The sequence below is a fragment of the Canis aureus genome, chromosome 29, assembly GCF_053574225.1.
Source record: "Canis aureus isolate CA01 chromosome 29, VMU_Caureus_v.1.0, whole genome shotgun sequence".
Taxonomy (NCBI): Eukaryota; Metazoa; Chordata; class Mammalia; order Carnivora; family Canidae; genus Canis; species Canis aureus.
This window is the reverse complement of record NC_135639.1, coordinates 35021001-35033183: the sequence shown is the minus strand read 5'-3', so window position 1 is coordinate 35033183 and position 12183 is coordinate 35021001. Positions and strand designations below refer to the sequence as shown.

General features: G+C 36.6%; 1 protein-coding gene across 3 annotated transcripts in view; it reads left to right on the top strand.

Moving 5' to 3' along the window:
* Positions 1-10642, top strand: part of TNKS2 (tankyrase 2) — a 68067-nt gene extending 57425 nt beyond the window's left edge. Inside the window, exons 24-27 of one of the 3 annotated variants that reach the window (XM_077878415.1) lie at positions 967-1072; positions 4202-4388; positions 7340-7496; positions 8356-10642. In XM_077878415.1, the coding sequence (XP_077734541.1) occupies positions 967-1072; positions 4202-4388; positions 7340-7496; positions 8356-8418 (513 nt within the window). In that variant the 3' untranslated portion in view covers positions 8419-10642. Of the gene's footprint in view, positions 1-966; positions 1073-4201; positions 4389-6362; positions 7497-8355 lie in introns of those variants that run through there. The other 2 variants (XM_077878416.1, XM_077878417.1) reach the window with 2 other exon arrangements.
* Positions 10643-12183: the final 1541 nt, after the last annotated feature.

The following is a 12183-nucleotide window of genomic DNA, read 5'->3' as shown; positions in this document are numbered from 1 at the left end:
AATTAAGAAAAGCACTTTTTGAGCAGCCCTGGTGGCTCAGCGGTTTAGCGCTGCCGTCAACCCAGGGCATGATCCTGGAGACCCAAGATCGAGTCCCACGTCGGGTTCTCTGCATGGAGCCTGCTTCTCCCTCTGCCTGTGTCTCTGCCTCTCTGTCTCTCATGAATAAATAAATAAAATCTTAAAAAAAAAAAAAAAAAAGCACTTTTCTCTGTAAAGATTTTAATGCAATATTTAATTTTTCAATGATAAAACTTTTTTTTTTTTTTTAACATAAATGAGATCTCTGTCAGTTGAGTTCCTTGATTACATCTGTGGCAGTATTTTCAGTTTTTTTCAGGCAAGACTAAAACCACTCCCTCCGATGTGCTCTGGGACCAGCAGGGGGCTGTAACACCTTTAAACACAGCCAAGAAACAGCTCTAGGATTGTGAATTTTGATCCTAGGAATACTCCAAATGATACCAACATCCATCTTTAACTCTTCTCAAGACAAAAACTTTAGGAATTGGAGGCTTAGGGAAGGGTAGAGGGAGTAGTAGTGTGTCTCTTTGTGTATGTGTTAGAATGGTGTTTTTTGGTGTGCCAGATAAAGCAGTGTGAGGTGAATGATATTGTTCTCTTCTAAATACTTACATACAGAACTTAACATACTGATTTGGAGATGTTTTAGTAATAATTCTAAATTAGAATGGGAGTATTTTAGTCAATTAATGGTACTCTTGACCTTCACTTAAGGCAATAAGTAGCTTTTTTTCTCATGGACATTTTTGACTTCCACATGTAGCTATATTTCTAACTTTATATTTGAGACCAAGTATTTTTAGTTGACTAAAATAAAACATAGTTTACATTTCAGAAAAAAGTTTTGCCTCTCTACAGGCTATGTGGCCCATTTTGGCTAAGATGAACAAATAGGTAAGTAATTATGACATAAAGATTTTGATTATTCTGATCTCTTTATAGATTCAGAAAGTTTGTAACAAGAAATTATGGGAAAGATATACACACAGGAGAAAAGAAGTTTCTGAAGAAAACCACAACCATGCAAATGAAAGAATGCTATTTCATGGTAAGATTCCTTTTCCCCAGGACACATGCTAGCTCAGTAGGTAGAGCATGCCACTCTTCGTCTCAGGGTTCTGAGTTCAAATCATACATTAGGTATGGAGCCTACTTTAAAAAAAAAAAAAAAAGATTCTTACCCTACCCTACCACCATCCTCTTCTACATAATTTTTTTGTCACATATGAAATAATGAGTCTGTATATTTCTCATGCCATTTTTTAAAAAAATAAATATTTCTATAAATGTTACATTTATATTTGTATTTCCAACCTCTTTTGAATTTGTATATTTTACAAATGTAATGGATTGTTTATAAATGGGATTACAATAAGGGCAAAGTACAGAAATGGGAATGTTGACTTAATATTTTCCTTTTTTCTTTATATAGATTTTGCATATGATCACTCTGAAAAATGGTGTGCTTTACTTTTAACTAATTGATTGAATTGAAATTAAGGTCTGAGGGGTGCCTGGGTGGCTCAGTCAGTTAAGCATCTGACTCTTGATTTTTGGCTCAGGTCAGGATCTTAGGAGATCAAGCTCTGCGTTGGGCTCTGCCTGCACTGAGTGTGGAGTCTGCTTAAGATTCTCTCTTTCTAAAAAAAAAAAGATTCTCTCTCCAAAAAAAAAATTAATAAATAAAGTAAGATGAAATGAGGTCTGAAAATCACCTCAGAAGACCATACACATCCTATTCTGCCTTTAATTCTGAGTGTCAAAACTACATTTAACGTCATTCTGTTAAAAGAGCCATTGTCAGAAGTGCCTGGCTGACTCAGGTGATTGAGCGTGCCATTGTACATCTTGGTTTTATGAGTTCAAGCCCCATTTTAGGGGTGGAGATTACTTTTAAAAAATTTAAAAATAAATTCTTTTTTTAAAAAAAGAGCCATTGTCATTGACCTAGGGAACTTTCTGAGAACTTCTGTAGAATTGAGAGCACCATTATTTATTCTTGAAATTTTCTGATTTTTTATATATATATATATTGCAAACTAATATATGTTGATTGGTCTGTCTGCCTTTTTTTTTTCTAAGTAGTCTCCATGCCCATCGGAAGCTCACTGTGGACCCTCAACCCACAACCCCAAGACCCAAGATCTGAGTTAAGATCAAGAGTTGGATGTGTAACTGATTGAGCCACCCAGGCACCCCTCATCTTTGAAATTTATAGCAAAGATGAATATAGATATTAATAGAGTGTTCATCAAGTCTTCAAGCACATAGTCGCTTCCATCTGTTTTTCCAGTTGGCCTTGATTGCAGAAAACTTTAGAGACCTGTACACTTCTATAAAACACAGCATTTAGGGGTACCTGGGTGGCTCAGTGGTTGAGCGTCTGCCTTTGGCTCAGGTCATGATCCCAAAGTCCTAGGATTGAGTCCCACATCAGGCTCCCTGCAGGGAACCTGCTTCTCCCTCTGCGTCTCTGTGTCTCTCGTGAATAAATAAATAAAATATTAAAAAAAAAAAAAGGCTAAAAACACAGCATTTAAATTTCACAATCCCCTGAAAGAATGGCTTATAGCAGACTGAATTGGTGCATAATATCTAAATGGTATTTCTCATTCTGAAACTTAAAAAATCATTTTGAGGGATCCCTGGGTGGCGCAGCGGTTTGGCGCCTGCCTTTGGCCCAGGGCGTGATCCTGGAGACCCGGGATCGAATCCCACATCAGGCTCCCGGTGCATGGAGCCTGCTTCTCCCTCTGCCTGTGTCTCTGCCTCTCTCTCTCTCTCTCTCTGTGACTATCATAAATAAATAAAAATTTAAAAAAAAATCATTTTGATAATCCCTTGGCCCAGAGTATATTATTTATGTACTGACTTGATGGCTATAGTGAATTTTTCTATTTTATAGTAGAAGTTATTTTGTTTTTTCCAAATTAATTCAAAGAAATTATTCTATTCAGTATTTCTGTAAAGTGGAATTCAGTGCATTTTCCTGTCCCTTTATGAATAGGGACACTGGGCTTGATGGCTCAGTTAACTATGATACTGGCTTTTCCCAGAGCCATCACCCTACTCTCTGGCCTGGTTCCCTTGGCTACCTCCTACCCATTGGCTAAGCTCTCCTTGTCACACATGCAAGGAAGAGGGGAGAAAGTAGTCAGTGTGCAGAGAATGGAAGAATGCACTTTTTCAGATAGAATCTGGTGTGATGCGATGAAAAGCAGAGAAGTGGAAGGAAGGGAGAAGAGAGGTATAAAAAAGAGAATGAACAAGGGTACCTTGGTGGCACAGTGAGTTAAGTATTCCACTCTTGGTTTTGGCTCAGTTTGTGACCTCAGGGTGGTGAAATCAAGCCCCGTGTAGGGCTCTGTGCAGAGTCTGCTTAAGACTCACTCTCCCCCCCCCCCCCAAAAAAAAGACTCCCTCTCCCCCTGCCCATCTCATGCCCCCACTACCACCACACACACCTGCTCCCACACTGACATTCCTGCTTTCCCCACCCCCCTCAAATAAATAAATCTTAAAAAGAGAGAGAGAAAGTATGAACATGAAAAGACCACTTTGGCCACTTTTAATATCTAGAAAATGTACACAGACATGAGTGTCATTTTAAGACTTAATTGCATTCAGCCTTGCTATATGAGGTGTATTATGAGACTCTTGGTTCTGGATTTGTATGGATTTGGGGTCTAGAATTTGGTAACTTTGGCATTGATATTTCAAATGATCTTTTTTTCTAGTTGGATTTGTATGTGTCTTCCTTTTTGGCATCTGATCCACCACCTTATTAGAAATAGTGCTTCTAAAGTAGTTATTCTAAAAGCTTAAGCTAGCTGACAGTTAACTTGTTATCCTTGTTTTTTTTTATATTCTTTATTGTGGTGGTCGTGTGTGTATGTTTAAGAATTGCACTTCAAAAAGGATTTCATTTATTTTTCTTCTAAAATAATTTTAGGGGCTCCTTGGGTGGCTCAGTGGTTTGGCACCTGCCTTTGGCCCAGGGCATGATCCTGTAGTCCCGGGATTGAGTCCCACATCGGGCTCCCAGCTTGGAGCTTGCTTCTCCCTCTGCCTGTGTCTCTGCCTCTCTCTCTCTCTCTCTCTCTCTCTCTCATATACATAAGTAAAATCTTTAAAAAAAAATTTTTTTTAAATTGTTACCCATCTACATGTATTTTAGGATCTCCCTTTGTGAATGCAATTATCCACAAAGGCTTCGATGAAAGACATGCCTACATAGGTGGCATGTTTGGAGCTGGGATTTATTTTGCTGAAAACTCTTCCAAAAGCAATCAGTATGTCTATGGAATTGGAGGAGGTACTGGGTGTCCAGTTCACAAAGACAGATCTTGTTATGTTTGCCACAGGTAAGAGATTACTTGTTCTTACTTATTTTGATAAGAATTTTATTTTATAGGAACTGGTTTTATATTTGAAGAGAAAGGCATCATCTTGGACAATTTTAGGGATCCAAGCTAGGCATGTTTCAGCTTGCTTTTGGCCTTTCACCAGTTGTAATAATAGCTAGTATTTATTAAATAATCTCTATGGGCCAAGCACAGTTCTGAGCACTTGACCTATATAACATTTAAGCATTAGAACACCTGCTGCTTTAAAGAATATGTATGTAGTAAAAAATATCATTAGGCATGAGAGATTTTATCATGGGCCTTAAATATTATAGGACTGTGGACTCTTTAAAAATGTCGTATTCAAGGGGCACCTACGTGGCTCAGTTGGTTAAGCATCTGACTCTTGATTTTGGCTTAAGTCATGATTTCAGGGTTGTGAGATCAAGCCCCGGGTCAGGCTCCATGCTGTGGAGCCTGCTTAAGATTCTCTGTCTCCCTCGCCCTCTACCTACCCCCATTATTCAAAAAAAAAAAAAAAGTGTTTATATATATATTATATATAAAGTGTTTATATATAATATATATATGAATGTACAACAGCATTACTTGACAAGCCTAATTATTTCGTAGCAATGCATGCAGGAGTCTCTCTCTCTTTTTTTTTTTTCTAAGATTTTATTTATTTATTCATGAGAGACATAGGCAGAGGGAGACGCAGGCTCCATGCAGGGAGCCTGATGTGGGACTCGATCCCTGGTCTCCAGGATCACGCCCTGAGCTGAAGGCAGACGTTCAACCCCTGAGCCACCCAGGCGTCCCAGGAGTCTCTCTTCCATTGTGATATGATCCTAATCCTCAATTTGTGATATTACCACTTGAAAAGTTTAATGAAACACATCAATCCCTTTTAAAAAGCATGTTTTTCCCCACTTTTAGTTACCCTGATCTAATAACCCCGTTGTTAAAATCATTCAGGTAATTTGCCCCTAATTAATAAACTCCTCATAGGTAAATATAAATTATCTTTTGCCATTTAAAAAATTGAGTAAAATTAATATTGAGATTTATTCTATAGTTAGGGCACTGCTAATAAAAATCTAGAGCAGTCTTCATCAAACATTAGCAAAGATGAGAATCACTAAGAGGGCTTGCTAAAACAGATTCCTAAGCCCTACCTACTCGATTGCTGATTTAGTAGGTCTGAGATGAAGCCCCAGAACTTGAATTTCTACCAAGTTCTCAGGTGATACTGATATTTCTGATCACTGATCTGGAAGAAAGCCCTAGAGCCGTAGTCTCAGCCTTAGTGACACATTGGAATTACCTGGGGAGCTTTGAAAACTGCTGCCCTATGTCCCACCCTCAGAGATTCTCTTATAATTGATCTGGATATTAGGATTTTTTAAGTCTTCCCAGCTGATTTTGAAAGGTTACCAAGGTAAAGAACTGTAGCCCTGGAGAAAAACAAGGTCTGTTTGTATATTACTCTTGTTGTTTTCCCCTTTAACTTAGACTTGTGCAGGTGCCTAAAGTCAGCCTTTTTGAACATGAACTCCCGTCTACTTCTGTTTTAGATCATAAATTAATTGGACAGGTTAAAAGCTTATAATTTCTTGAGATTCTATAAATTGAACTCTGCTGCTTTAGTATCTGTAGGTAAAAGTTCCGAGCACTTGACCTCTTTAACTCTTAGTTAAAATAGTTGTGATTATAATAAGCAGTATTTTAGTACCTCTTATAAACTGTCTTTAGAACAGAATGGTTGATTTTCTGGAAATAAGCTTATTAACTTAAGACCTTTGTATTTGGATTATCACAGCACTGATTGTGACTATAATAGAAATCTATTAGAAATGCTAAGGTTTCCAGCAGGCATATTAAGAATAAAAAAAGTTAAAAAAAATAAGAATAAAAAAGTTTAGATGACCTTTCTTCTTTGGAGAACAGAATCAACTGGTTCACCAAAATCTCCTTTTCTCCTCTAAAAAGCAAAAAAGAGAAACCATGAAGTAATTTAAAAAAAAAAAAAGTTTCATTGGAAATAAGGAAGGACAGCCATAGGCCAAAGGAGATTGGGAGAGTATTCTACTTAAACTTCTGGGAAGGGAAGTTCTTCAAATAGAACCAACATGTCAGCTGAAACCTAAAGAAATGAGTGTTAACCAGTTGAAGAATGACAATGAATACCATTCTCTATGGTAAAGGAAACAGTGTTTATGAGGGCTATGGGGTTAAGAAAGTTGGCCTGTGTGAAGAAAGAAAATTAATGTTCCTGATGCACGATGAACACAAGGTAAGATTAGAGAATTTGGAACCATTGTAAGGAATTTGGGTTTTATGTGGGTTTTCTTCCACATACAAGCCTTTACAAGGTTTTAAGCAGAAAAGTGACGTGATTTGATTAATGTTTTATGTGTTGGGTTGTTTTTTTCTAAATAACTGTTGCTTGGATGGAAAACAATTTAGCTAGGAATTAGAGGAGAAATAGGAAGAGAAGTTTGGAGGCCATTGTTCCCATCCAAGTGAAAATTTTGGTGATTTGAACCAAAGGTAGCAATAGAATTAAGAGAATGAATTTCAAATATATTTTGAAGGTGGAATCAACTAGATTTATCCATTTAGTTGAATAAATGTCCAGCTTTGCAAGCTACTTTATGGGAGCCCCTTAAAATTCCTTCTTCCCACTTGGGCTGTGGTTTGTGCTTTTGCTGGGTACAAACAAGATAGCAGAGCATCCATCTCTATAAGGTAGTTAATTTTCAGTTTATATAGTTAAAATAAGAATTAAAGTGGCAAATTCATTAGAGTAGTACAAGACATTCTTACAAAGTTCTTTTAAGGATGAAATGACAAAAATAATTGTGTTTATGTATAAATAGATTTTTAAAAACTTACACAGTGTACAGAAATAAAACTGCCATGTACTGCCTTGTCATTAGGGAGATCTTTTCCTTTTCACGTTATAGGCAGCTGCTCTTTTGCCGGGTAACCTTAGGAAAGTCTTTCCTGCAGTTCAGTGCAATGAAAATGGCACATTCTCCGCCAGGACATCACTCAGTCACTGGTCGACCCAGCGTAAATGGTCTAGCATTAGCTGAATATGTTATTTACAGAGGAGAACAGGTAATTTAGTTTTTATTTGTTCATCTTCAGAAATTATGTAGAGCCCTATTTTAACCCCTTCTTACTCATCTCTTAAATTGACAACACATACTGCCTTTTTTTTTTTTTTTTTTTTTACATACTGCCTTAATAACTAAGTTGTGGGGTTTTTTTTTTTTTTACTTATATTTGGAAATAATTTTAGATTTACAGAAAAGTACAAAAATAATAGCGAATTCCCTTATACTCTTTATGCAAATTTTCCTCATGTTCACATCTTCTCACTCTCTCTTGTGTGTGTGAATACGGATTTTTTTTTTCCTTAACTGCTTGGGAGGAAGTTGTAGGCTTGTGTAGCCTTAAATGCTTCAGTGTGTATTTCCCAAAAACAAGGACATTCTCTTAAAATTATCAAAACTGGGAAAATATCACTGATAGAATATTATATCTTACAGCCTTTAATCAGATTTTGCCAATTATAGTTGACCTTTTTTCTGCTTTTTACCTTCTGTAAAATATAATTAATCAGAATCCTTTATTTAATAGCCTGTAACAGAGAAGCATACAGAAATTCCCTCTTGCTCTTAGTGACACAGAGCCAGTCAAAAGCATCTCTAGAGCAGTGTTCTGAACTGATGATATGTAGCAGGATCACCTCAGTTATTCAAAACAAACACATGTTTAGTAACCATCCTAGACCTGCTGATTTAGAGCCAAAGGGATTGGAGTACAAGGTAAGGCTATTTTGAGAAAATGCCCTTAGTTGATTCTGATCCACACGCCAATTTAGAACCTCTTCTGTAAAGATTAGGAATCTTTGTGGTAAAATCACCTTCCAAAAATTTGTTTACCAATATTTAAATTAATCTTTCTCTTCCAGGCTTATCCTGAATATTTAATTACTTACCAGATTATGAGGCCTGAAGGTATGGTTGATGGATAAATAGTTGTTTTAGGAAGCTAAGTCCACTGAACCTAAAATCATCTAAGCAGTTGGTGGCCTCTTAAGTTTTACTCCTTTGCTGAGAAATATCATCTTGTCCACAAGCCTGTGACAAAAGGATAAAAAATGTGAAAGAAGTTTAACATTCTGACTTGATAAAGCTTTAATAGTGTACAGTGTTTGTTTTCTAAATATTTCCTGTTTTTCAGCACTTTAACAGATGCCATTCCAGGTTAAACTGGGTTTGTCTGTACTAAATTATAAACAAAGTTAACTTGAATCTTTTATGTGTTATGCATTGATTCTAACAGAAACTGTAATCCCCTCAACCGAACTCATTTTACTAATACAGTACTGTGTTCTTTAAAACACAGCATTTACACTGAATACAATTTCATTTGTAAAACTGTAAATAAGAGCTTTTGTACTAGCCCAATATTTATTTACATTGCTTTGTAATATAAATCTACTGTTTTAGAACTGTAGCAGTTTACACATTTTTTCATATGTACTGCACATCTGTACTTCATCTTGCATCATCATGGTTGAGTGATCTTTACATTTGATTCCAGAGGCTCGTTGAGCTATTAGCAAAGACTTTGTCAGTTGGGAAAAACTGATTTATCAGATTTAATTTACTGATGGAAAAGCATTTATCTCATTAGAAATCTTTCCCACTGAAGAACTTATTTCATGAATACTCTGGGGATTCAATTTGTGATAACTTTGTATGTATAAGACACATTCCAAAGACCTCTATGAACATCCTGATTATTAAAGACACTTCTTTACTGTCCTCAAACTCTAGGTTTCACATCGGAAAATTTTCTCATTTCGTTTTGTGAAAATTAGAGCAAGTGCTTCGGTGTTTTAGAGGCTAAATCCTGCCACTGAGCAATTATGGTGTTCTTTTCATGGAGTGTAAATAGGAAGTTACATTTCAGAGGTAAAAGGGTAATACTGAATAATTTTCCAATCTGTTCTAATTACCCTAAATCTAGAGGGAGTGGGGGGAGTGAATGGGAGTGGGCCATTTTTTTGTCCTAAGTATTTTTTTCTTGTTCTTTTTCCTTGGTGTCACTGTTACAGCCAATCTATATACCATAGGTAAGCTGAACCCAGAACCATGAAATAAATGTAGGCGTCCCAGTTCTCTCCAGGTCATTTGAATGGGCAGGTGCTGTGACATGGTGCTTCCTGGTCCTGGGTAGCCTCATCGTGACATTCACAAGTCACTTGGAAATATGCTTAATGTGTGCACTACATAGTGACAGGCTTGTTGGGCAGCTGTCGAGGGGAATGCTGTCCCATAAAATACCATTCCTGTTTTTTAATGGAAAACTATCTTTTCCATGAAATAGGCTAAAGCTTCTGGGCACAGAGACATGAATTATAGCTTGGCAGCCTGTTTGTTGACTTTAACTGCCTCAGGAGGCAAGGCAAGATTTTTATTGACTTGAGTCTCTGTGAGAATGTTCCCCTTCCCTCTCTGTACCAGTTCACTTTTGTTTTACATTTTTATTCCATCTCTAAATTATCTGGCTCTTTTCAGTAACTTGTACATAAAGTGCTAGAAAATCATGTTTCACAGGTTAATTTCTGATATTGAAGTGCTTTTATACAGCTTTCTAATAATTGCAGTTTTGATCCTAAAGTAATTTCTTGGAATGCAAATGAAGTATGCCAAATTTTATATAATTTTTCAGATTCTGGAAGCTTCCAGATTTTATAATTAGAAGATAATGAGATGAGTTAATGGAGTTTACATTTACATACCTTATCTCTCAACATTGAGCCCATACCACTCCCCCTATAAGTGAATCTGGAATTGCTTATCACGTAAAGTCATTGAGATCCCTGAGTTTACTATGATACTGCAGCCTGTGTTGTTTCATCTAATCCATTGCTTAATTACTGTGTTGTTTTCCTATGAATGATTACATTGTGGTTAATATGTTAGCATGGCAACATTTTCAGATAGCTTTTTGTTTGTTGGCAATTTGGGGGGTTTGGGGGGGGTCGTTGGTAATTTTTTGGAGTTTTTGCATGAAATATCTTACTTTATAATGATGGAATTGCTTTTTTTTTTGTCTTGTGATTTTTTTTTTTTTTTGAAGTGAGATTTAACTTTGTGTGTGAATAGTACTATTATATCCATCTTGGGTGTCTTACTTGTATCACATTCCATACCCTCATTTAATTCTTAATAAAGTGTTTATTTGTTTTTCTGGGTAGCATGGTAATTACTGGAATAGTATAAATGTGTTGAATGTTCTTTGAGAAAATGGATTAAGATTACAATAAACCACAATTGCAGGAAAACAATGTAGTTCTGAGTCTAACAGTGATAGAGTGCAGTTTAAAGTTTGAAATTTTGAATGTTATCACCATAACCTACTCAGATGCTTTAAGATGGAAGTAGTTTTTTTTTTTTTTGGAAGTAGTTTTAAAATGGTTTCAGACGTTTAATCAGTCCAGTACAACTTTTGGCAAACCTTAAAGCTCATTCCTGGGAGTGGGAAATCTCTCTTCTTGAATTTTTTTTTGTTTTGTTTTGTTTCTTTTATTTGTTTGTTTTTTAAGTAAGCTCTTGATCCAACCTGGAGCTTGAACTCATGACCTCGAGATCAAGAATTGCATTCTCTACCGACTGAGCCAGCCAGGTGCCCCTGAAATAAATCTTTATAAATTTTAAAATCTTAAAGCAGTTGGTATTTGTTTCTCTTAAAAGGAAATATAGTAATGTCTGTATTTTAGATTTAAGTTTCAGTGTTTGTGTGGGTGTGTGACCAATTCTCTGCTTTCCATGATAAAATAATGGTGCAAATAACCCAGGAGTCATTTGGCTTTTTTTTTTTTTTTTTTTAAGATTTTATTTATTTATTCATGACAGACAGAGAAAGAGAGGCAGAGACACTGGCAGAGGGGAAAGCAGGCTCCATGCAGGGAGCCCGATGTGGGACTCGATCCCGGGTCTCCAGGATCACACCCCAGGCCAAAGGCGGTGCTAAACCGCTAGGCCACTGGGGCTGCCGCGTCATTTGGTTTTGAAAGACTTTTCAGCGACTTTTATCTTACTGCTTCAGTTAGGATACTATTAAAGTGTTTGCTTGCTAGTTCCTAAGCATTTCATTGTCTGATATCCAATTGTTTGCATGGTAGTGAGGAAAGAAAACATGTAAATAAATTTCCATAAACTTTTATGATTAGTATTCCTGACTGGTCCTTTACTTACTGTCCTGTCCTGTTAGAGAACTAGAGGAAGCAAGTAGTAGTAGTAGTAGTAGTACCCAATCTTCACCAGGAGAATGGTCAGATTTTTTTCAACATTTTTTTTTAAGATTTTATTTATCTGAGAGAGAGAGAGAACACAAGTGGGGGGGAAGAGGCTAGAGGGAGATACAGGCTCCCTGATGAGCAGGGAACCCAACACAGAGCTTGATCCCAGGACCTGAGATCATGACATGAACCAAAGGCAGACTCTAACTGACTAAGCCAACCAGATGTCCTGAATGGTCAGATTTTTACAAAGTTAGACTGCAATATGGCCTTTTCTATCTGCTCCATCTACACCACCACCCCTCCACCACCTCCTTTTCATAAATACTAGCTTAGGCACACTGTGACCTAAAATACTTAATTATACTTTTTTTTCCTCAAATTTTTATTTAAATTTTAGTTAACATACAGTGTAATATTGGTTTCAATGACACCCTTTTAGAAGATTCTTGCTCCCCACAAAGAAGCCATCATTGTCAGAAGTAT